This window comes from Thermobia domestica, chromosome 10 (assembly GCF_964235325.1).
Source record: "Thermobia domestica chromosome 10, izTheDome1.hap1.1, whole genome shotgun sequence".
NCBI lineage: Eukaryota > Metazoa > Arthropoda > Insecta > Zygentoma > Lepismatidae > Thermobia > Thermobia domestica.
Genome location: NC_137463.1, coordinates 268,518,018 through 268,544,530, shown reverse-complemented (window position 1 = coordinate 268,544,530; position 26,513 = coordinate 268,518,018). Strand labels below are relative to the sequence as shown.

At 32.0% G+C, this 26,513-nt stretch overlaps 1 protein-coding gene and 1 long non-coding RNA gene across 3 annotated transcripts in view; one reads left to right on the top strand and one right to left on the bottom strand.

The window, feature by feature from the left end:
• Nucleotides 1-26,513, top strand: part of LOC145663210 (glutamyl aminopeptidase-like) — a 133,571-nt gene that overhangs the window by 42,931 nt on the left and 64,127 nt on the right. For both annotated transcript variants that reach the window (XM_081729564.1, XM_081729565.1), the window contains exons 3-8: nt 11,388-11,658; nt 12,272-12,442; nt 14,347-14,444; nt 17,098-17,232; nt 22,358-22,656; nt 24,849-24,934. In XM_081729564.1, the coding sequence (XP_081585690.1) occupies nt 11,388-11,658; nt 12,272-12,442; nt 14,347-14,444; nt 17,098-17,232; nt 22,358-22,656; nt 24,849-24,934 (1,060 nt within the window). The remainder of the gene's footprint in view (nt 1-11,387; nt 11,659-12,271; nt 12,443-14,346; nt 14,445-17,097; nt 17,233-22,357; nt 22,657-24,848; nt 24,935-26,513) is intronic.
• Nucleotides 598-26,403, bottom strand: LOC145663212 (uncharacterized). Its single transcript, XR_014127162.1, has 4 exons — nt 26,344-26,403; nt 17,060-17,222; nt 15,375-15,554; nt 598-760 (listed from the first exon to the last, which is right to left on the bottom strand). It is a non-coding gene; the product is annotated as an uncharacterized LOC145663212 (long non-coding RNA).

Below are 26,513 nucleotides of genomic sequence, written 5' to 3'. Positions count from 1 at the left end.
AAAAAAATATTCATAATATCTGACTTGGCACTCGAGTAATATTCATAATTTATCTATAATTTACCTTTTGCTCTCCACTAAAAGCATTTACTGTTGAAGGTCGTACAATGATCTGCCTAATTAATTTTTAAAAAATCACTTACAAGCTTGCTAATTCAAAACAAGTATCTTTATCTTTTGATAAGCATCTCAATGGCAAACTTCAACTTTTCTGTATGAGTAGAAATATGAATAATAGTGTATACTATTCATTAACTGTGCATGTTGGATCACTTATTTTTACTTGAAATTCATGTTATGATGTAATGTTACGAGTCTTATCGTCACATTTTAAAGCTTCCTTTTCATATCATTTCTCTCCTGGGATGTGCAAATAACTAAGCTTAGTAAAAAATTAAATCAAATTTATTTCGCAATTTAAGTACTTAAAAATGTTTTAAAAGAGTCTACTTAAAAGCAATTTACTTTGGATCATTCCAGTCTACTTTAACATATACATTATATTTTGGGAAAATACATACAAAGCCAAAGTAATTTTTACAATATCAAAACGATTAATAAGAATGATAACAACTGGTAACCAAAAGATCACTGCAAAAAATATTTTTAAAAAATTCGTATACTTCCAGTATCTTGTTTGTATATCTTGAATTTACTGATATTTGTAAAAGACAACTACTTGGTATCCTTACGTGAGTAAAGGAACAATATAATCATGATACAAGGAGTAAACAGAATTTTTCTATTGTAGAACATAGACCTGTATTAAATGAAAAAAAAAAGGTGTAAATACGTGGGTATCATGCTTTACAATAAACTTCGCAAAGTTATAAAGACTGAGGACTCTGTCGCTAAATTTAAAAAAAGAACTTCAGAAATATTTATTGCAATACTGCTTTTACTCGGTAGAGGAATACATGAATTACTAACTGAATAAAAATTTTACACGATGTAAGTAAATCAGTGTCATTACTTGTTTTTAGCATTAGATGTATGTGCGAGGATTTCTACATTCACTGCAAGTAATAATTACTAACTCTAACTTTATTTTAATAATGATATCATGCAAAATGTAAGGTATAATAAAATAAGATGTAAGGCATAATTATTAACCTAGTGTGTGTAATTTTCATTATTATTGTTCTTATAAATGACGTGTCCACTTCATATACATTGTATTAATACAGTACTAAATGTATGAGAAAAGGAAAAAATAAATACAATGCAATACAATACAACATTTAAAACGTTGTTCAATTGTATCAAATTATGATGTATTATCTACTAATAGAATATACTGTTCACCGATTACCTAATTGTCTCAATAAAATTCTATAACTATTTTATCAACACAACAACATACTGAGCAAGACTATGTGATAAAAATATGTAAAAAACACAATCACATAACAGTTTTAACACAATAACTGTGTCTTCATCAAACTTTCATCCTTGCAGTTATTGTTTTTTACATATTGTCAAGGGATGTTAATAATGTGCAGCCGCCCCTTGTCAGTTCAAAAGCTCAGATAACGTGTAAATGAGTTGTACATTGGGAATGTCAGAACTGACAAGTTGCGCTCAGGGTTTTGTAAATTCTGTATTTGGTAGAACGTAAGATACGGGATGTGACCTGGGTTGGATTTAAATAAAATCGAACACCTATAAAAAGAGACAGATTGTGATGTTGAAAGAGTTGAAATAGGTACGAAGGGAAATAGTTATTAGGATTGGTTAATCTACTCGTACTTACACGCAGACTCCGGTATTTCTTCCCTCATGGTTTCTTCGGTAGGTCGATGCTCGTCCATTCGTAAATCTCCTTGGTCTCTCCTTTCAAGTGAACGGTGAAGCAGATGGGAATTAAGATGCAGCGCGACTCAATCAAAGAAGTCAATGTCTTAGCGGTGGTTGACTCAACCAAGATTGAAGTTACTTTGTAAACAACAACATATTGCTATCAACAACTAAACAACGTTAATGATGGCAAATGTTCCTAGAGCTAGGGCAAGGTACAACTTTTAGAAAACTCAAAATCGTTGCTTGCGCTGTTACTTGTTGTTTTGCTCGAAGTCCAATCTTGACTACCCTTTCCAAAACGCTTCCAATCCATTTTGTTTAACGTTCCTTCCGGGTTATTTCCCGGTTCATTGACAGTTTCTTCTGTGACGTTGAAAAGTGCATAGTACATAGATTAACCATAGGTGAAGTGATGACAGGAATGCGTACAGGGAAACAATCTGCTGTTTTATTGATTAAGAAATTACACATGCAAGAATAAGACGATAGACAGCAGGAAAACTTCCTTGTCTGTAAAGTAAATGAACTTTAGAAAAAAAGAATTGAAATGCGGTTTTAACTTTGATCAGACGATGACGATATTCATTGAGTTTAATTTAAAATAAAATGTCCCAATGTTCGAAATAAAATAGCTCATAATGTATGTAAATACCTAACAAATTCATATATCTTCACAATAATTTATTCTTCTTAATTGGAAATATTGTGCATTTAAATTTTTAGTTGTAGAAAATATCAAAGTTTATTTGTTTTGATTTTGGTATTTAAAATTTCATAAAACACAGTCTGCAAATGTTTTCAATGTTGCAAACTGTCTGAAAGATTTTATGTAAATGTAAACATTCTGTAATTCCATGTTTTGTTAACACAAACACATTTTGTTCGGACAGTGTGATGTAAGTTATGTAAATTCTGAAGTGTTGAAGTAGTGTTCATGTTTGAGAAGTATTGGTTAACTAAGATTTCTTCAGAGAAATCTCATACGCACGTGTAGTGATTTCAGTCTGAATTTTGGGAACCACGTGCTGCAATGCAAGAATCTTTGTTGTATAAACACATTAGTCTAGTTCATCGGAGTTGGTTGGATTTGGAATTTGATTTAAAGTTATAGAGTCAGAAACAGCATAGTGTGCGTCTTTAATGACCCGTACATAACGAATCTTAGTTGCAGTCGGTAATCGAGACTTAGATGTAACATTTACATTAAGTTACGTGAATAGACTAATAGTGTACATGAGAAGTTACTGCACTTAGCAAGAGGACTTCTAGATTTGGGTCAACATCACCATTATCATCAAGTATGGACCAATTAACCTATCCTCCTATTGCCTTACAATTGTCATAGTCTTTAAAGTTACATAGCCAACATTCGCTACACAAACATACACTTCAACACATTAAAAAGGAAGGAAAATATATGTTAACTACTACTTTAAATGTGTTTATCATTCACACACACTATTCTGTTTTTTCGTTATCAAAACAGTGGTAAAGATTCCCCAAAGTACCTCAAAGCACATCATAGATGCGTTCATTTAACATTAGCAATATAGGTAATTTAGGATGTACCTTGAGCTAATGTAAGCAATGTGAGAGTACTTTGAATGTTCAATAATAAATTTAGGTACATTCCAGGCTCAATTTTAAAAGAGTACTAACCCAAGTTGACAATATTTTTTATCATATAGCCTTGCTCAGTATGTTGTTCTCGTATAAAGTTTTATCAATTGCCATTTACACAATGTTTTAAATTGCATAAGATTAGCCGCTATTTAAACAATATTTAAAAAAAAAACAAAAAAAAACACCTTTTTCGATGTTGCTTGAAGTTAAATTATTTATGTATGTGTTCATAAATATCAACATGTTACTAACCGAACTAATAGGTTGTATATTTAATAAGGAAATACTAATCTTAAACTCCCCTTAAATATCCATTTTATTAATTTCAGCGTTTACGTTTCAACGACTCCTTGTCATCATCATCAGTACGTGAGTGTTAAGGAATTTTCACATAGGTTCGTGGACTCATATAATGCTAAAATTTTCAGTTCTTTCGTTAACAACAAAAGATACAAACAACTACTACTTGAAAGGTTTGTGATCTTCCACCACATAATACACGGTCTCCTGTTTAAGCTTTTGGTAAAATAATTCGTGGATAAAGAACCAACTTATTTAAATTCTGTGCCCATAATCTTAACGAAACCGAATTATTTTTCTAAAGACATAAGCAAAGGCCGCGAATTGTGTGAGGCGAAAATTCATCAAACTTTCAAATGATTGTTTTTCCTGTTAACGAAAGGTTTAAAAAAGAAGTACCATTATATGAGCCCACGAACTACTGTAAAAATTCCTTAACAGTCACATACCCATTATAATTATAAGGAGTTATCAAACGTATATGATTAAATTAATAAAACGAGTGCTTAAGTGGAATTCAAGGTTAGTATTTCATTATGTTTATATGTTATTTTAATTATATATATATATATATTAGAAGTAGATAGTGCTGTAATAATTGATAACATCTTTACCATCCTTAGCTTCACACATATTTTAAAGTCTTCTAGAAAATACCTCTTTCTTGTTCTATAAAGATAAGGTTCCTTCATTTTAAGAGGATTCTTGATTATATATGATAATGTTTAGGGTTAGGATTTTATTGCACTATAAATGCGGGGAAAATGCAAAATAAAAAATGCAATTATGCACTAAAAATCTAAAAAAAATGCACTATAATTTGAAAAAAATGCTTTCACAAAGGATCATCCGTTACTATTTATTAGTGTATTATATATTGGTTCTACTCTGTTGTGTTTTTCTCAAAAGAGGCACGTAACACTGAGTTGCAATAAACAACAAAAATCATATGAAGGTTTTCGAACTGGAATGCATGGCGGTTGTCTGCAAATAACGATTTGTACATTGAAAAGGTTCTTTCAGTTTCTACAGAAACCACCGGAGCATATTCGAAGTAGACCATATCACTTATTCCTAGATCACTTTCTAATTTGGGCAGTACAAATTTTTTTTCTGAAAGAATGTCCACTATCGCACACAAAACATGGTAACCTGAGATTTTTTTCAATACATCTGTCATTTTTCTTGACACTATCAGTCCTACTTCCCCAGGAACACTTTCTAATGCACTTACTGCATTTTTGATTGAATCAATTGAAGTTGTCAACTTGTCTCCAGATTTCTCTAAGGAAGTAATCACACCTGGTAGAAATCCGGTGTGGTAGAAATCCGGTGGCAGAAATCCGAGGCACGCAATGTTAATCATTTTCGAATATAACGCCTGTAAGTGAGTTCGCTGCTTTTACCATATACGGAGCAGCATCGGTTACAAAGAGCAGCACGTTTTCGTAAAGGACGCCATTAGGCCATAAGAGATGCATCGATTTATCAAATAACTTACTGATCATGGAATAATTGACCTTTGCCAGAACTTCGCAATTCAAAAGAAATGTTTTACCCGGCCCACCCTGCTGCATCACTCCAACAACAACATTTACTACATTTCGTCCCTCCGAATCACACGTTTCATCTTGGACACCCATATTTTCTTTCCGTCCACTTCTTGTCTAATACACTGCATTGTTTTCTCGTAAAGTTTGTTCACGTAATTCTTCCTTACGGTCGAAGAATCAGGAGGGGTTTACAAGTGTATTTTTCCAAAAAGGCACGCAATGTCACGTTGTCCACTTTGTTCAACGGAATGTCAGAACAAATAAATGCTTCACACAAATCTTCGAGAAAAACAGAATGATTTTTGGATGTACCATACTGCGGGAGAAGTTGTTGCGCGGCATTTGCCTCTCGTTTCGCACGTAACTTAAGTCCCCGTGTGTGCTTGTCTTTTGAAACATGCTGTTCAACGGTAAATTTTCTTTCGGCTGAAACTGCCGTATCACACACCTTGCAGTAGAGAACACTTCCATCTGTTGTAAATACTTATTCACCTCCAAATTCACTCACAAATCGTTTAAGCTTGGAAGCAGTTCTCTCTTTTATCTTCGGCATTTTGACCAGATAAACTGCAGAATTAGGCGTCTATCAATAGGTCACCAAAGCAGTGAATGCCAAGGTCACTGAACTCTCGCTCCTTCGCTTCATGTGACTAATCGCCAGAGACTGCAGTCTGCGGACATTGGCCACGCCTACTCCAACAAATTTTCGAACTAGAATTGTGTAGAGCAATTTTCCTTGCATTTTATTTTGTGTAGTCAAAAGCATTCTGCTTCAATTTATTGTTTTTATAAGAAAAATGAGAATTATGCAGTTAAAAGTAAGAATAAATACTAAATATGCATGTAAAATTTCCAAAAACTGTAAAAAATGCACTTATATATAGAAATGGGCAAAAAATGCAAAAAAATGCACAAACAACTTTGTCTTAAATTACTTCTTTTTAATAAAACAGGATTTATAACGCAACGAGCAATGTTTATACTAATCCAGAAAAAAAAGTTGCAAAATCATCAAGATCCTAACCCTAATAATGTTTTTCATTTATATTAAAATTATCTCTGATACGATGAATTATAGAATAATTAGATAAATAAATAATTAAGAAACGTGTTAAATTATTAATAAAAAACTTAATTAACAAATGAGAAAACGACTACTGTGAAAATAATTCATCGCCGTTTGTTCCGAATTGAAAAATAAAAAGCAAGTTTTGTACATCGTGTAAATCCGGCTGTTTTCATATCTAATTTAATATTAATAACTGAAAACTTCTTTTTTAGTTTTCAGTTAGGAATTACCTATATTTTCATTAAAATCGTTTTTCATTTGTTGTTTTTTTTATTTTCTACTCTTCAGTGTATAGTATGAACTATGAAGCACATAATAAAAAAAAAGTTGTATTTCTTAGATAAATTAATCATCTTTTATGTGCTATGGATAGCTGTAAATGGATGGTAAATAATAAATTCCCTCTCTTTCCCTCCGACTTTATTGGTCTCCTTTTTTCTCCTTGTAATATATACATATTCGAATGAGTACTTTTTATATATATCCATATTGTAGGGAAAGACAAAACTTTTAGCATAGACATAATGACGACTGACGCCCCACATAATTGACTTTTTTGTGGCCTTACTTATTCTATGTTACTCGGACCATGGAACATGTATTAAATATTTACGAACAAACACCGCAACATCACTGATCGAGGAAGAAAAATTATACTCCTTCACATAAAAATTCTCTAATGATCTCTTATAACTTATATATATATATATATATATATATATATATATATATATATATATATATATATTAAAATGCTACAATAGCAATTAAAAGTGCCTGAGCTCCAACCTATAACTTTAGCTTTCAAATCTTTCATTTACGGTTATGTGTGATTTCATGTTAAACAGAGACAAACATTTGAAGTATTTGAACTTTAAATAGTTTAAATTAGTTAACTATATCTTTTTCATAAAGTTTATGATATAAAATTATTGTTCAAAGCCTTTGTATTTTAATAAACCTTCTCTAAAAATTAATGGATGTGAATTGTGCTTCCATCTTTCGAGTTCTTTTAAACTGTATGTTGAGGAAGTTTATATGTTTGTGGTCAATCCTTTCGACAATGAGATCTCGGAAACTACAGGATCTAGGAAGATGACGTTTTCACTGATCGATTGGAAATTTTGTGTAGATTGTCCAGTTCTAATTGAATATTTAAAAAAAATGGCCATTATTTCTTTATTACTTTTTTTAGGGTACACTGGAAGCGTTGAAATTAAAAAAAAAACAAACTAAAGCATCATATCCTATGCGTTATACATTCCAATACCACATTGTTGTATATAGGGGTTGTATATGTCTCAGGCGTTTGTTTCATGGCCAAATAATAATGAAAAAGGAAGGATAACCATTTCTCGAGTCTAAGATAAATCTTTATTTTTTGAGTGTTTTGCCCAGTGAATACCATATATAACTGCCATTATAATTAATTGTCTATGTAATGTATTTGCTTGTTACATACTGCATGCAAGAAGAAAGAAAACACTGGTCATACATGAATTAGAAACTACAACCGGAAGTAGGCTCAAATCTTGCAAACGGTGCGAGATATTGAGAAAAAATAATCGAAAAAACCTCCCCTTTATGATACCCCTTGCAGATTTTTTTTTTTTTATCAAGACATCTTTCACTTGTGTCTGTAAAGGGACATGTACATATGTTGTGAGGAATGAGAAGGAGATTTATGCTCATATGCGAATGATGCGCTGTGTAGAGAGCGCAGGTTCAGCTAGTATATATATATATTTATAGTTGAATAAATAATTTCAATTTCAAACTTTAACCCTACGGAAAAGTTTTCACTTTCATAAAATTGATCGCCTAATAATTTGTTACAAAGACTGACGCTGATAAAGCTCTCTTTGACTAAATATTCCTTCATTAATACGGGAACTATATATTTTCGTTGAACAGCAATTTAGACAATAAATTCCAATAATTAACATATATAGAAATAACACATCAATTTAATATATACTGGCATCGACATATTTCACAAAATATGCTTTCTATACATCTGTGCTCTCGTTTATCACGAATTCTTACTATCAAGATAATTCTCACAAACTGAATTTGATCAATTTAATTCTGACCAGTTTGATTTCTACTTCATAACTGAAGCATAGAACTTGAGACAAAAAATTCTAACAAACTAATGTTCCATTTTCACCACTACGACGTTGCCGTCTAGCTAATTCAATGAGATTATAATTTCTGTATCTTTCCCGTTTATGTACATATATACAGGATGTTTCAAAACAACACCGACAACGTTCGGGAGGTGATTCCTGACACCAAGATAAGATAAAAAGTATAGACAGTAGTCCCGCAAAAGTCACACTACACTAAATTTTCACAATACTTCACTACATCTTTGAAACTTCCACCCAGGGTTGCCAACCCAGGAATACAAGATTTCAGTAGTAATGTCTTGAAAAATTTCAGTATATTTCAGTGGATATTAGATACGTTTCAAATTAACAAAACATCGAACAACTAATCTTTAAACATATTGATGTAATTTCTGAGCTAATTAATTAAAGAAATTCGCATAATATTGTTTAGCTTTACTGCACCCACTTATATTTTATTATAAACTAAAAACTTTTTTATTAGTGAATAAGTCAGTGAACAAGTCCAAACACACTGTTTTGAAAATATTTAGATTTTGTGTTCGAAAGATAATTGATAGTAAAAAACCTATCACCCCCGCTCAAAAATACATTTGTTCTAGAGGCGAGAAGACACTAAGATTTCGATAGTTCACCCTTTCGAGCCTTTCACTATAATTGTAATATTTGTATGTAACCTGAAAATCTGAGGATCTTCATCTTGCCTCTGTCTGTTAAAATTAATGAATATAGCCAATATAAAATCTTGAATTTGTTTGTATATAGTGTAAGGGTCTGTTAGTCTCTGAAGAATCGTTTCTTTAGCCAAAACCTTACCCTCTACGGATAAAAGTGTAAGTATCAGGAGATTTATTAATTTTAAAATATCCTTTAGTAGATCAGTAGTTAAGCTGAGAATTCAGAAGATATACTAAAAAATAATAGGGTTGGCAACACTACCTCCAACTCATGTAGTCTTTTAAGTGAAGAAACACTACCCACTATTTGGATTCCTTTTTTTTTTTTTTTTTTTTTTTTTTCGGAACACACTGAAAATTCATTTTAGGATATGGAAACGTGTTTTACGCACGAACTTGTCCATCACGTTATATGTAGGATTATAGGTTTAAATGCATATTTAAAATTCTAGAACTTGCAGTGAGATTATTAGAAAAATTGTATTCATGACTAATGTTTGTTAGTTTAATGGTCGTATCTTACTTATGAGTATAACACAAATTATAAATCTTCTACCATAATTAAAAAAATAAAAACAAAATAACTCCATGAATTAAAGGTTATTCAAATTCTTTGAGACACTAAACTAAAGGCAACATTTGAATCGAATCTGTTGAAGCAGTACTTTTAAATTTTCTTTGAAACAAAAGGGAGATCTTAATCTCCTGATTTTACTAAAATGTTCTATAGTTATTTTAATATTTTTATTTATTTATTTATAATTTATCAATTTAAAATTTCTTCAATTTTTAATGTTACACTGTTCTGTCTGACGAAGCAAAACCATTTCTTTTGTACGTTTTAAATTCTATGAATATATTTATACATTTAGCTTTACAAATAGAGGAAGTTCCTTATTTGTCCAAAGCATTTTCTAACCCAAGTTTAAGCGAAATCTTTTCTCAAAGTCCCCGAAATGGGTCTCATATAATTTAAAATATCTTGATGTAAGTCCATTCACATGATTTGGAAGATAAGATCAACACTTATACTTGTCATATGCGTACAATTACGAACTCTGGAAATAAGAATAGTTTTAGTTTTGAGACTACATAGCAACGAAGAAGGTTTTGTAATGGTTGAGAAAAAACTAGACATGTGCATATTTGCTTCTGGTGAAGAATTTAGTTTGGGTGAACTTCGCGTCTCTATATAAATAAAGATCTACAAATAAAAATCAAATTTTAAATTTTGGGAATTTAAAGTTGTTTACCTACACTTTCAAAGAAGGAAGTCTACTGATGAATGAAACTAAAAACATTGTAATTTTACTTAAAATAATAATAATAAAAACTAATGATATTTCTCCTACTTTGTAAACGAACATGTCATTATCGATTAGACAATATACAGATTATCATTATTCATTTGCACTAGGAACATCTAGAAAATGTGGTTCCATTGAACGAGATAATTTCATTTGTATTTGAACTGTAATTTTTTTCAATATTTAAAAATCAATGTGAATTATTAAGAGAATTGTTCCTACATTATTAAGAGAAAATATCATTATAAGGTGAAATTCAAACATATATACATACCCATACATATATACATATACATATACATATATTAATATTCACAGTGTCATATCTGTTCCATTTTTCCATTATCAATGACATTTAGATGCAATCAGAGGGGATGAAAAGAAAAATACCTAAGAAGCTCAGAAACGTTTCTCGTCTAAGCGGAACAGATGAATTTGGAATTAAGATACGTTAACAACAATTACACGACTGGTAAAAATTCAGAAGAAAAAAATCAAATCATTATACACAAGAATATATTTGTTTAAACATTCATCTGAATTTGATGACTAACTGTTGATGGAGAAGGCTTATGCAGCGGACTGATACTTCTGTTTTCAATCAAGAATGTGTTTGTCGATGGACGATATTAAAACACGTGATTTTACTACGCAAATATATAGACGTGAGCGAAGGAGTGTAGTTGATGGAGACTTTTTAGTTTGTAGCAAGTGACCTGTGAATGATAGCAGAATTCCAATGATGGTGGTGATAATAATGATTATACATGTCTTAATTAATGCGTATGCGCTCTATATTAAAAAAATAACATTAAGTTACTTTCGTATGTTTGAAGTTTTGGTGAGCATGCACCATATATATACATTACCAGACATTCTCAGACGATAAAAGTATAAAAATAGTGTAATTGTCTATTTGTTTTCAGAGTACGACAGTGGATAGTCCAGAAATAGGGCTGACAGAAGTTAAATTTGCTCCATCTGTGCCAATGGTTACCTATCTCGCCTGTTTTATTGTATGCGACTTTTTAAATACAACTGGAAGTGTGATACCATCCAATGGGGAGGAAATTCCATTCCGCGTTTTCTCAACACCAAATCAAGTTGAAAACACACAATTTGCACTTGAAATTGGAATTAATATAACGCAGTATTATATTGACTACTTCGACATACCATATCCTCTGCCAAAATTAGGTGAGTAACACTATCGTATAATTATTTAATTTAATTTTAGAAAATATATTTCTGGGATACAAAAAAAAATCTATCTTTGCGTGTACTAATGTACGGAAAATTTCATCGCGTGGAAAGAGAGGGGAGGAGTGTTCAATCTCCGAAGTTCATATCGTTTCAGGATTTTTGTACATGTATTTTAATGTGTTCAATTTTTGATTTTCCATAATATCTTGTTGAAGAGGGGTTAAAACTTGGAAACTTCCTTTTCGTACTCCACTGTTTATGTGTTATATATTTCATTTATTTGATAATTATAGTACCTGATATGTAATTAGTGTAGATTTGTATTTTCCGTAAGCCCTGCTATGTGACATTATTATTATTTTTCAAGTCCAAAGAATAATGTTGTTTCACAAGAACAGACTGTAATTTAGATTCCACTGTACTTAGTTATTCTTCTTGAAATCCTTTACGTGTTCTGAAATTAATATATTGGAAATAAGTAGCATATGAAAAGTTATGTCTTTGAAGTAACCAGATAGGCTCTGTCCTATGTTGTTATTATCAAAATCAATTTCCTTCTCTGGAAGTGATAAGTAAATTGTATATTTGTATAAAACTTTTCTTTCAGATCTGATAGCTATTCCTGACTTTGTGTCTGGAGCTATGGAGCACTGGGGACTAGTAACATTCCGAGAGACCAATCTTCTGTTTGACGAGAAAGAAAGTTCATCCAGCAATCAACAGAGTGTAGCGTCTGTAATTGGACACGAACTAGCTCACATGTGGTTTGGAAACTTAGGTAAGTATCCCATCGTTTTAGTACTATCTGATGTATCTTACAATTGCCACTTGAGTGATACATTGTGAAACGCATTACTACTGTGAAGTTCTAGCGCAACAATTCCCATTTTTACTTGATTAAGGGAAAATAGTGTTGTAAGTTGAAATTTAAACATACATAACAGCACAATATATACGTCCATATAACGTATGCACAGAGTGCCTCTTCCATTCCATTTTCTCATGATCAATGTCATTTTGATGTAGTAAGAGGGAATGAAAAGAAGACTGTGTAAGGATGTAGCTAAGTTAATGATGCTAAAGAAACTTACAAGAAGAGAAGACAAGTCTAAAATTAAAATGCGGCCAGGATAGTTAATTGAAGTTGCAATATTAGGATAATTTGAATATTATTAGGATATCTGCTTTTTTAATGTTTTTCCAAACTAGTTATAATTTTAGTGCACCACTGTGAAGCAGACTACAGCAGCATTGCATTCCTTACTCTTATGTCTGACAAAAAAAAAAAAATCCGTCTTGCTTTAGTCATTTACACAGTATAACACAACAACTGAGCACGTTTTAATCGCGATCAGTAGAATAAGGTTTCAATATCGATAGCCTTGTGTATTTTCTATAGGCATAGTTTTGTAAAGCAAGGTAGCAGACGGAAGATCTTTGTGCACTGATTTGCTGATCAAATTACGCAAAAATCCTTAGGTTACAATCGTAGCAGGTTGGCGTAAAACGTAAAATAATTATACATGTATATTGGCTAATGTCAACTGCCCACAAAAACTAACAATATAAGCTACAGCGTGTGATTAGGAGTGTTTATTTCAAGCTTACTCTTTATTACTTACATAATGTGCTATGATTGCCTTCTACAATTCGATAATTCAAACTCTGTAATTTGAGTCACAAAGTGTACAGTGCACGGATTTATTATTGTTATATTTCTTTGTAGTGAGATGGGAAAGTATTCATGACACTTTGAAAGACCAATCTAGTTAAGAATTTAAGTCAATAACATAATAATAAATCCGTGCACTGTACACTTTGTGACTCAAATTACAGAGTTTGAATTATCGAATTGTAGAAGGCAATCATAGCACAAGGATAAGTTTACCCTTCGTTTACATTGTGTAAGTAATAAAGAGTAAGCTTGGAATAAACACTCCTAATCACACGCTGTAGCTTATATTGTTAGTTTTTGTGGGCAGTTGACATTAGCCAATATACATGTATATATATAATAAGCAGCTACAAATAAAAAGCTAAGTCACTATTGTTCATCTAAGAAGTACTTTAGGAAATTACTTTTTCAATTCTCAGCTTAGCAGTTCGAAAAAGAAAATTTAGAAATGAGAAAAAAAACATGGATGGGTAAAAAGTTCAGGTTAAAACTAGTAAAAAATATGAAGTAAACCACTTTTCGTCAAAAGTTGTACATATGTAAATTGCACTTTCATAATTTTCTAACAATTTAGATTAATTCATGTAGAATCTGAAGATAGTAATCCACCATTTAAGCACCTAAATCTTTTCTTGGCCATTTAAAATTATTATTTTTATTTTTATCCGGTAGAACTACCCCATTGAAGATGGGAACGAAAAACGCACAATAAGAATATTCCACCAGAACATTAACTCTGAGTGTAACTTGAAATGAAAGGATATAAAAGCATTTCATAACAATTTTTCAAAGATAAATTACCGTGCTTATATAATTATCTTGCCTTAACACATTTAAACATTTACAGGCATGATTCTGATAAATAAATTATTTTTCAGTATTATTTTTTATGTTAGTTCTTTTTTTTTTTTTTTTGTTGTTGTATTTATATTTAAAAAAATAAGAATTCATTACGAATTTGCTTTCATTTTCTATAGTTTTCCTATACTTTTTTTGTCATTTTAAAGCAACTTTAGAGTGGTGGAACGACCTTTGGTTGAATGAAGGATTTGCCAGCTTTATGGAGTACAAAGGAGTACATTCAACTCAGCCTGACTGGAAAATGGTACGTTCTCTGCATTGTCATTGTACATTCACCTATTGCTTATCTAGTCACTACCCTCCCATCTCTATCTTTCTTAATATCATAGGTCAGTTGTAATATGTCATTTTCATTTATCCTCCATCTACGATCACATTTCTCAAAATATAACTTTTAAGGAACTTCCTGACCTCCTGTTTTTTTTTATGTGTGTTAGTTGCCCCTCCGCTTTTTTATAAAAAAAAAATAGGAAAATTTACAGAAGAAATGAGGTAAGAAATGATGATTTGGAGTTATTATGTGATATTTAGATGTGTAAGTTTGGCAGTAAACTTATGTTTAATATAAGAAGTGGTTAATATTTGTAAGACGCGGAAGTTTTCGATGATTCAGCACCATGGTAGTCGTATAGGATCAGTACCGTGCCGTGGAAAATCAGCGCCTGGGGCAAGAGTATACGACGGCGCCCCCATACATATATTCCAACTAATTTTTCCTCTCTTTTTGCCTTTCCTCCCGAATTTTGCGCCCTTCTTACTTCGACGTGCGAAGCCGTCGCCCCACTCGCTCCCTCCCACGGAACGGTACTGTATAGGATGGCGAATCAGTGCGTTGAATGTGAGTATTTCCACATTAATTTTTACAGAATTATATTAAGAATAATGAAGAGAATCTATTAAATTCTTATGAGAACTTCAGATTACTGAATTTAAGTGATTATTGAAGTTTCTATAAGAACCGGTTCTAGTCACAGTTCTACCCTAACTAAAGTCTTACCGGGTAACTTAACCTAATCTAACCTTAACTAACGTAACCAAACATTGAACAAACCTAACCTAAAGTAACCTAACCTAACAATTTTAATGTTTTAACTGCTTTTTGTAAGTTTGATGAAGTAAACTTAATCCTTTTTTTGTTTTGTAATTATCTGATTTAATGTTCCTTTTTACTTACCTTTTCAACACTTCCTTATTGGTTCTTAGTTATACCCATCTCTGTTCTCTATTTTTCTCCCTGTTTCATTTCGAAGGCCATTTATCGTTTTTTATTCCTTTTCTGAGATCTTTGTAACGTGATCTGCTCTTCCCGGATCATTCTTTTAGTGACTTTGAAGCTACATTTTGTAGGATGGGACTGGAAGATTTAAACCATATCCACAATATGTATAAAGCTATTATGTATTTAAGTAAATGATCAAACAATTAGTAATACAATATTGTTACGCAAACATGACATAATTTTTAAATATGCACACATTTTCAACTGTTTTTAGAAGTACCGTTTGTAAGAATGCATTTCTTTGATTTTTAGTGATAGAATATTCAGATTTTAATACATTGGTATCTGATACTTTTAAAACTTTAGTTTAATTTTAATTTTCATCTTTGTAGTCAGGTAATTTTCATTTGAGCTGATCGTTTATGCTATCGATTGTCTAAATGATCACTGTAGCAAGTTCTGTAAATAAAATGGATCTCGTTACTGAATTTCTTGTTAATTAAGAAACTTGGAGAAAATTATTTCATCTTCAAAGAAAGAGTAGGGAGACGGAAAAATACATTGAAAACTATAACCCTGATAATCAGCGCAAAATTTGGTCAGACAATGGATGTCACCTTCTAGGTAATATATATAATAAGATGACTTTCCTTTGAGCGACTAAGTTGTCACATGATCATCAGAGTTCGCAAATGACTATTTTAATTTTCCATTTGGAAATAAATGAGATGTTATTTTTCAGATTAACACTATAACATAACAATACAGTTGGTTTTCAGATTAACAATACATTTGGTATATTTTAAGTTCATGTCCTTTTAAGTGATTCATTTCTTGTATCCTTGTATATTGTAATGTCTTTGAGGTAGAGTCAATAACAGTCCGGGTGTTTTCCCCTTCATCAATTTTATTACAACATTTAAATACAGTTATCTTTGAATTTTACAAAGAATAATTTAATGTTTTCCTTTAAGTGACCAAGATGAAGGAGAATAGTGTTGTACATGGTGCCCTTTTACTCAGAGAAGCCTCCAGAGCATCTGCGGGTTTTTGGATGAACTTGTAGGAAAAAATCCTCGGCCCAAAGCAGCTTCGCGAGGATTTGTTGTGGTTAGGATCCCTAGTCCGTGGCGGCCTCAGGAGCAGGTGTTGGTTATTTGATCAGTGATCAGACTGATAACTGGTTTCTCCTCAGGCTGCGCTTTTATAGATGGTCTCCTGGTGGCTCGTTCCTCCTCGAGCTCCGTGGTCCTAGTTTCGTGTCTCTTGGTTGTAACTTTCGTCTGCTCATACTGTTTGTAAATAGTAGCGAGTGTTGTAGTAACACGTGCTTGCGCTGAAGGTGAATCCTTAAAATATATATAGTTCTAACTCGATCGTGTAAGTAATCTTTTATTTCTTCCCCCCTTTTTTTTCTTCAGGATTGACATAAATTTCCTCATAATTGAACGATTCGTTATGTTACATACTATTCGAAAGGTAAACAAGGACAAGATTAGATTTTATTGTAATTACGGATTAGCTAGGCATGCCTAGGCATCTCTTGGTAAAATAACGAACCTCGAGGAAATTCGGTATCAAGTCACATTCGTTTAAGCATGTTAGAACATTAAAAAATAAAAGTAATGGCTATATTTTACCTTGTATAAACTAAATACATTCAATTGTTCTCAAACAGCTCGATCAATTTCTCGTTTCTGACCTCCATGGTGTTATGGATCTTGATGCAGTACTGAGTTCCCATCCAATAGTTCAGGAGGTGAAGCACCCGGATCAAATCACGGAGCTCTTCGACACGATCTCCTACAGCAAAGTAAGTGAGATGTTTTTTTAAAGAATTCTTTTAAAATTAGAGACTGATCTTGGAGCTTTTCATTGCTTTTCTTATCGAAGATTCAGTCATAAATATTTAAAAACAAATAAATAAAAAAATAACTAAAAAGATAAGGTTTATATTATTAGATGTCATGCGATCTTTTCTCTTTGTTAAAAAAAAAAACTAATTTACAATAGCTTATCACATTTTCCTTAGTATTCTTAGTCAGCAGTCATGAAATTAAAATTATTATATAGGCACATGAGAGGATGATTCAAATTAACAAAAAGTTGTTTACTTATCAATAAATTCTCCCGTGAAGAAACTAAGCACTTTCCAGTCGTATCTTTTTCTTGTCTTCTTCACCAACTATCGGTGTTTTTTAATAGAAGCATCAGCTTTATTAGGCAAGTATGCTAAAAATGTATGTAAATTGAAATGTTTTTATTGTTATTGTAACTATTTTTGCAAATGGCGTGAGCCACCATTTGCATTTTTTCTGGTCGACTTCCAAGTCGTATTCCCTGTTACATATATGTATTAAATATGTTTTAAAGTATAAATTGTTAGTCAAGTGAGTTATGAAGTATAAAGAAATAATTTGTCAAATCCAGGTAATAATTGTAAGGTCTTAGTTAGGTATGTAAATGGTCAAAATCGGGAAGGAGTTCCAGCGGGAAGAAGAGGGCCAGTTACCCAGATGATCGGGGTGAAAATATTGGATAAAGTGAAATATAGATGAAATAAATGCGTGTAAAGTAATTGTAAATGTGTATAAATGTTTTCGTGTTTAAATGTGATGAGTGTAGATGACGTATGATGAATATTTTTCACTTTAACCACTTCCTCTTCAGCAGCTCACTATCTGAGATGTTCACACTTTCACTATCACCGCGGAACTCCCCAGACGTATCGGAACAACAAGCTAGTTCACTTTCACTTTCACTTTTCTCCCTTAAGGGAGATTTATAGTCCCAGCCGTAGAGTCATGTGGACTGTTTCACTAAGTTTGTTTTGAATAAAAGTTATTTCAATTAAATATTGGTATTAGAATGGCACGTGCCAAAATGGCCGAAGTTGCCTGTTTTAAATAAACTTGTTTATCACACTTTCAATGTAATAAAGAGGGATAAGCGGCGCAAGACATTGTATTAAAATTATATTAAATAGCAAAATTGTCAAAAGTAATAAATTGTAAATAGTAAAAAATTGAAGAAAAATTGAGAGCAAATGCTCCCCAATACTTAGGTTTACAGCGCCATCTCTTCTCAAGCCAAAGCTAATTCCATCTTCAGTGATAAAGTAATAAAGATAAAAACGGATGAGAGAAAAAAGGCAATGGAAAAAGAAATACATATCACAGAATAAATATCACGCAAAGGATGTTAAAATACCACGAGCAGAGCACAATGCGAAAGAATGAGTTGAGTTAAAGGAAACGCGATGTCTACGCCACGTCATTATTAGCAAATTCAGTATCTCCCCGGAAAGTTTAGGAAAGTATCTTACCGGATTTAAAAGTTTTTTTGTTGATCCAATAATTAAGTCAGATATTTATGGTGCTCAATGCGAATATAACTCCTCATATGTAGGTCAAACGAAACGCAATATTAACACCCGAATTAAAGAACATATTAGACAATCAAAAATGTCATATGTAGAGAGCATGTCGGCATTGGCGCTTCACTTAAAACAACATACATACAATATAAAACACGTTAATGTAATAGGTTCAGCAAAAGCACAGAAACAACGGGAGATTAAAGAATCATTGTTTATTCATAAATATAAACCGACTTTAAATCTGGATTTTGGCAACATTGATAGAATTTGGTTACCTACCCTTGATGTATATTTTGGATCTGGCAATAGTGACGTAACAAAGACATTGCGCTTCCTTCAACTCAGCTCATTCTTTCGCATTGTGCTCTGCTCGTGGTATTTTAGCATGTTTTACGTTATATTCATAGTTCACGTTCTGTGGTATGTATTCCATTTTCCTACACTTTTTTTTTCTCATCCGTTTTTATCCGTTACCTTATCACTGAACACGGAATTAGCTTGTTGTTTCGATAAATGTGGAGAGTGTTTAGTTTCCCCATCCATGGGAGGATTTGTTGGTATGTAACCAACTTCTTGTTAAGTCATGATTTTAATTTATGGACTATCGATATTTTCCTTTTGTTTTTATATTTTCATTTGTTTGATGAAGACCTGTAGACGATGGAAAGATTCTTTTGATGGCGTCAATCTTCTTTTCTTTTATGCTTAGAAAAATGAAAAAGAATGTAATGAGAAATACATACAACTTTAACCTTTTTCTTGTACAAAAACCAAAGAAAATGACAGGATCATACAAATAAGTGTATGGTGTAGAAATAAAATTATCCTTCGTTTACTTTTATTCGTTTACTTTTATTACTATTATTACGTATCAAGCGTTGGGTATTAAAAGTTGTACAGAATCTTAACTTACAAGTCCGATATTATTAATTTAATCTATATAAAATACTGGCAGAATATTTGTTCTTCGCACGGGGATAATACGTTTCATTTTTGACATAACGGGCTGAATTTGTATTTAAAAGTCATCGGAAATATCACTGTTCATCTCAGAGAGCCTCAAAACTATGGATTCGACACTAATATCTGTCATTTTCGATCATTTTTATATATTTCCCTCTTTTCTCTCCCAAGTTACGGGGCTGTATATGGATTTAAACGGCGTCTCAAGTGTCATTGTTCATCTTAGCGAGCCTGAACACTATGGATTCGGTACTAATTTCGGTAATTTCAACTAATTTTGTATAACCCCCTCCCTCTTCCTCAAGTTGCAGGGCTGGATATGTATTTAAATGGTATTGGAAGTGTCACTGTTCATCTCAGCGACCCCGAAAACTATGATTGGATACTAATATCAGCCCCTTTTGATCATTTTTAAATGCCTCTCCCTTCCCCCTCCCCTAAGTGGCATCGTCAAAGTGAAATGATAAGAACCATCCCAGGCCCGAACCTCATCTATGTTGAAAATAGATCGGTCGTGTGGTTCAAGAGTTATTAAGTTTTATTTATCTTTATATGTCTCCTTCCTGTCCCTCTCCTATGTTGCACTGTCAAATTGAAATGATAAAAACCATAACAGGCCTGAACCTCATCTATGTTGAAAATTTGATCAAGATCGGTCGAGTGATTCAAGGAATTACGAAGTCACAAACATAATCATTTTCATTTTATATATAGATAGATTTTACCTTTCGTGTATTATTTAAGTTGTAGCATGTTTATTTATTCATTTATTGACTGCATTTTATTTATTTCGAATATAACATCTGTACTCATTGTACAATAACTAGAAATATACATTAATTCCTGTAGTTATTGTATTGTTTTTGTATCGCATGCGTGACGAGTTCTCTATCAGTAAATGCTACTGATGTAATGGACCGGTTTGATCCATTATAGCATTTTATATTATTTTTCTGCTTATGCCCTTATTCTTAGCAAACTAATCTTCAAAGTAAAAGATGACATAAAATTTATTTGCGCCATAGAAATGCTGGCGAAATTGACAGTGAAACTAATGCCTGTTTTTATTCTTCTTTACATAACAGCTGAAGTTTGATTTTTTTATGTTAAAAAAAGAAAGAAAATAGTTTCGATATATAAGAAAACTTTTGATTGAAGTGTATGATACATACATTTTCTTATAAATCGGTAATTTTATATATTTTGTTTCTGGACATAGTGTAGTAGAACAAATAATGTTCAGCTAAATCTAAACGTCCGGAATCCATAAGGATTCCGTGAATGGAATACATTCCTTCCTCGTATTCGTATATTTGATAGGTACCATATCAGGAACTTGCTATTTAATCCTGAATTCGGTCAAACAAATGTCAATAGCAGTCACAGTTGTAATATCAATTCTCAGGTGCTAATTTCTACTGTATAATGCGTTGACTTTATCCGTTAATGTAATTTCATGTCTGATGGGCTTCATGTTGTTAACGGAGATCATCTATGATATATTCCGCGATGAAGATGATTAATTATAATAGATATAAATATTTGATGAAGTGGATCAATGAATAAAGATATGAAATAAGTTATGATAATTATGTGTATTGAATACGTAAAATGATGATTCTCCTTAGGCACTTGATGGCTAATGACGAATGTAAATATGAGTTGTACGTCACGCATTCCTTAAATATATCTTTAGCGTCTTACCTGTATTTAATCGTATGTAGAATCAGAAACTATCGACCTTAACCTAATGGGGCTAATAGAGAGTGATCTACTTGTATCGTAAGTTGCTTTAACTCTTTTATTTTCTATCTTTAATATAACTGCAACCACAAGTATTCCTGATGTGTTACAATGCTTCTCCTAGTGTGGCTTTCCTGCGTGGTGCAACGATCTGCAGTCTACAGTCCGATGCTTGCAGCTGTTGAAAAGTAATCACTTTGTGATCTGACATATCATCAGCCAATAAATATAAGCAATCCAGAAATAGTAGCATTACACTGGTTGATGACGAAAACCTTATGCGTCATTTCCGAGAAAGTGGTGAGAAACGAATTTGTTTGTAAACTTAAAAATTGATGATGTACGATAGAAACTATTACTGAAACATACCATCAACAAGTCTTCACTGTAACGCTAGAAAGATGCCAGTGTATATAGTATATCTAATAAGATATACACTACTGTCACTATCTCTTAAATTATAATTTTTCCTTAACTAAAATATGACGCAAAAATAACACATATATCAGTTGATAAATTACATCAAGCTGCACAAAATAGCGTGCCTAAGGGTAATTTTTCATGCGTAGTTTTCGAAAAAATTAAGAAAACTAACTTTTATGGATTCTAAAAAGTATGTCGTTTGTAACTAATAATGAACGATAACTTTTATACTGCGGAAGAAATTGTTACTTCATTATGAACTGTAGATGTAACAAAATACGTTTTTAACTAGCAAATCCGACGCTTTGCAAATGAAATATTGTAGAAAAGAAGTGAACAAAAATCTAAAAGTAATATTTTGAATCGAAGTTATATATTATTATTATTTATTTTGATTTATACATTTAATTTTGTGGATACTTGTTTCCAGGGTTCATCTGTACTTCGAATGCTTGAAAACTTCATGACAGAAGAAAAATTCCAGAAGGGACTTCATAATTTCTTGTCGAACCATGCATTCGCGAACGCGGTGACACAAGATTTGTGGGATAGTCTTCAGAACGAAATAGAAGAGGTGAATGTGACAGATGTGATGGACACATGGACGAGACAGAAGGGATACCCTGTCATCAATGTTTTGAAAACAGAGAAAGGATATAACTTAACACAAACCCGTTTTCTGGCAAATCCTGATGAATCACAATATGATCCAAGTGAATCTCCGTTTAGGTAATCACATATTTCCTGTTTTCTTTTCATGTACAGTAAACCCACGATTTAACAGATTAATTGGTGCCCGTAAAATGAGAAGTCCGTTAAATTGTGAATCATGTTATGAGCAATATTTAAAATAGGTTCTTACTACACTTAAAATTGTACTGTATAATGTAAATATGAAATATTTAATATATATATACCATATATTAGTAACAAACAATTCCTTATAGCTGCGTATTAGAAGGAAAGTAATACTCAGGCTTTAGTTAATTTCCCGCTGAATGTGGTTTCGTAATGATCAATGATCAATGATTTAAAAATCTGGTCGAATGTTTTACCTTAACTGTTTCTTTTCCTGAACAATATTTGCTACGTTACTCAAATTCTGTCTGTTAAATCCGAAGTAATGACAATGGCGTTAGAACTTTACAATATCTAAAAACTTATCGTGAAAAGTACAATAGATATGCTTAGACCTCACCGGATAGAAAAACACATTTAATTGATCATGTTTTAGTGTAATGATTATATCCATGCCAAAGATGATTGAAAATACGCCCAAAACTTCTAGGTTTCTAGACCTGACCAGTAAATAAACCCCTAAGGCTCGTAATGCTAAAGATATAAGAATAATAAACAACAAAATTTAAAATCTTGTCTTGAAAAACCTCATAGCCTCTTACCTCATAGCCAGTGTAGCAAATCATGTGCAGATTGCACCTTCGTATTGAACAGATCAGAAAATACCTAAATTTTCACGTGTTATGTTTACAGATAGTTTATTGATTACAATCTATAAAAGTACTGTTTACATGAATGAAATTAAATAAAACAGATAACAATTGCGATAATTATTCCAGAACTATTATTTATGTGCTTTATTAAGAAATTCATCGACGAAACAAAATACACCATTTAATATTTTTTCTTAGTGCTGCCTGGAACTTATTAGTATTTATAATTTTAAGGTATTGTAATAGTGAATAGTCTGTGAAGAATATTATAGTATGGTGAATAGTCAGTGAAGCGTGTAATAGTAAATAGTCTGTGGCATTTGGCTGGTGAATAGTCTGTGAAGAGTGTAAGAAGTCAATAGTCTGTGGTGTTTGGCATGAGTCGACAGTTTGTGAGCAGGAGTTGGCAGAATACAAGTGTACATGTTACAAGAATTGCAAGGAAAATCAGGAGCAATAATATTTTGTAGCATAAAGATAATTGGTATCTATGAAGCAATTTGAGGTGTTGTGTGCATGTATCTGTACCAGTAAATAAAGAGTAGCCTAGTTTTGGGAAAGTAGTTATTTAATTTGTAAAAGTTATAGCTGGTATAAGATTGAATAATTTAATTGACGTCCAGTAGAAAAATTTCCCATGTATTTCGAGTCTACATGAAGAAACATGTACATTTTGATGTACATGTATATTTTCTTGGACAATGTTTAGCAGAAGGGGTCCACTATTTTTTCTAAAAATGTTACAATTTCCGTAGTTTTTGTTCACATTAGGTTAGTTTAGGTTAGGTTAGGTTAGATTAGTTTATGTTAGTGTAGGAGTCCAGCATAATTTACGAAAAAAAATATAGAATTTCGCTTATTTCTATTAATATTAGGTTAATACAGGTTAGTTTAAATTAGTTTAGGTTAGGTTAGATTTGGATAGATTATGTTAGATGTAAGTACTTGCACCTTCCATTTCTCCCGTAAATTTTGTATTTTTTTTTTTTTTTTTTTTACGTACTTCTGGACCTCTTCTACTAAACATTTACCATTCACCTTAGCTTTTGTGTTATGATTATGTACGTTTACATTCTTGTATATTTCCTGGTTTTGCTTTACGTACATTGCACAGTCTTGTATGTAAAATGATAGGTATAGGGGTATATCATATTTAGTGAACATAGCTGAATTTTTAGTTTTCGAGCTTTGTAATTTAATGCTGTAAATAATCGTAATTATTGTTCTCTTCTTGTCTTCCGTTCGTTAATTGATAGTCAAAGATTGGTATAAGGTAACGCTTCTTTAGCAAAATTCATAAAATAAGTAATAGAATCTTCCATTTTTGAAAAGCTGCTAGTACCTTTTTAGTTTATTATGAAAGATTAAGATCTATTTTAAATTCTTACGTATGATGTTCATTCTTTAACGCGGTACTTACTGGGCTAAATTAAATTTGTAAACTTCAAAGTTATTTTTTTCTTTTTACAGGTATACTTGGGATATCCCTGTCACATTCTTTACTAATAGTAATACAACTCCACAACTAGTTTGGTTCAACAGGTCTAACAGTTGGAGTAAGTAACACCATTAGTTTACTTCAAATATGTATTGTAGTTGATCTGAATAAGGGATTGTGTAGCATTTTCTTTCAAATGCATTTTGTTGAGTGCATTACCACGTTAATATTTCAACTTATATCCATATAATGCTATAAAGCTTATCAAGGATACAATGATGATAAGGCTATATTTATATAAACCAAGTAAGAGAAGAAAATATAATAAGACAAAAAAAAAAAAAAAAAATGAAAGAAAGAAAAGAGAAAGAAAACTGTCTTGTAAAATTCCAACTATGAGCTCTAACGAAATCAACTTATATATACAAGTATATTCCGGTTTTTTTAGTATATTTCAAAATTTCTGAAGGATAGGCCAAAAGTAGAGTGAGGTAGAATAGGAAAAGATATATTTCTTTTTTGTATCTCATTAATGTACAGGGTGTAACATAAATGCATGGCCAAAAGTGACGAGGTGATTGGGGACATCCAAATAAGTAAACATGTTCCTATAAACGGATCCGATACCGCTTCGTTTCCTAGATACAGGGTGTTCAAATGCCAAGTCCCTCCAATGGCTCACTATGGGAAAGTGAATGGAAATGTTCAATATTACAGGAATAATGCAGCCAAGTGAAATTATGCCTGTACAATACATTTACACTAACACAGAGAATGAACCTAATCAACATGTGAGGTTATTGGGTCGTCAGTGTCGCCAACCTGGCATAAAGTGTTGGTTTCAAACAGCACTAGATTTCCACACGTTAGTATATGAGCGCTGACATCAAAACGTTCCTAAACATGGACATATTCCGCTGCCTGTAATATTGAACATTTCTATTCACTTTCCCATTGTGAGCCATTGAAGGGACTCGACATTTGAATACCCTGCATCTCGGAAACGGAGCAGCATCGGACCTATGTTTATAGGAACATTTTTACTTATTTGAAGTCTTCAATCACCTCCTCACTTTTGGCCATGATTTGTTACACCCTGTACATATATATATAGGCCTATACAGTATTGTGTTTTTCATTTGTAGTTTTCATTCCAACATTCTTATAAATTAGGCAACTATTGCATTGTTTGTAAGTGGTATGACACTCGGACAGTGATCTATGTTATTAATACCTTAAAAATTCAACATTCTAAATACGCTTTTGTGTGTTTGCATATAATTAGAAGTTACCAGTGATATAATTAGATAATTTCTAACAACAACAACTTTATTTTCTACTCTCGTCAAAGCAAAGTGGCTAAAACTCTTCGGGACTTTCCTGATCGTTTCAAGATAAACAGTGCTTAAAACTGAATTTTCATGTGAAATTGATATTTCAGAATTATAATAGACGTGTGAAAGATTATAATGAATTTTGTTCCAAATTATCAGTATTCGCAAAACAGTAAAATGAGAATAAAGTTACTTTTTCTTTCATAATAACACAAATCCTCACTCTTCTCTCTGGTTGTGTCCTTTGCAGTTGACGGAAGACAAACAATTTTTGTAATTGGAACCCATAAAGAGTTGAGATAGAATACGAGGCAGCCTTAGCAGTCATGTCCTCTGTTCCACTGAAAAATTGTTAGATGTGTA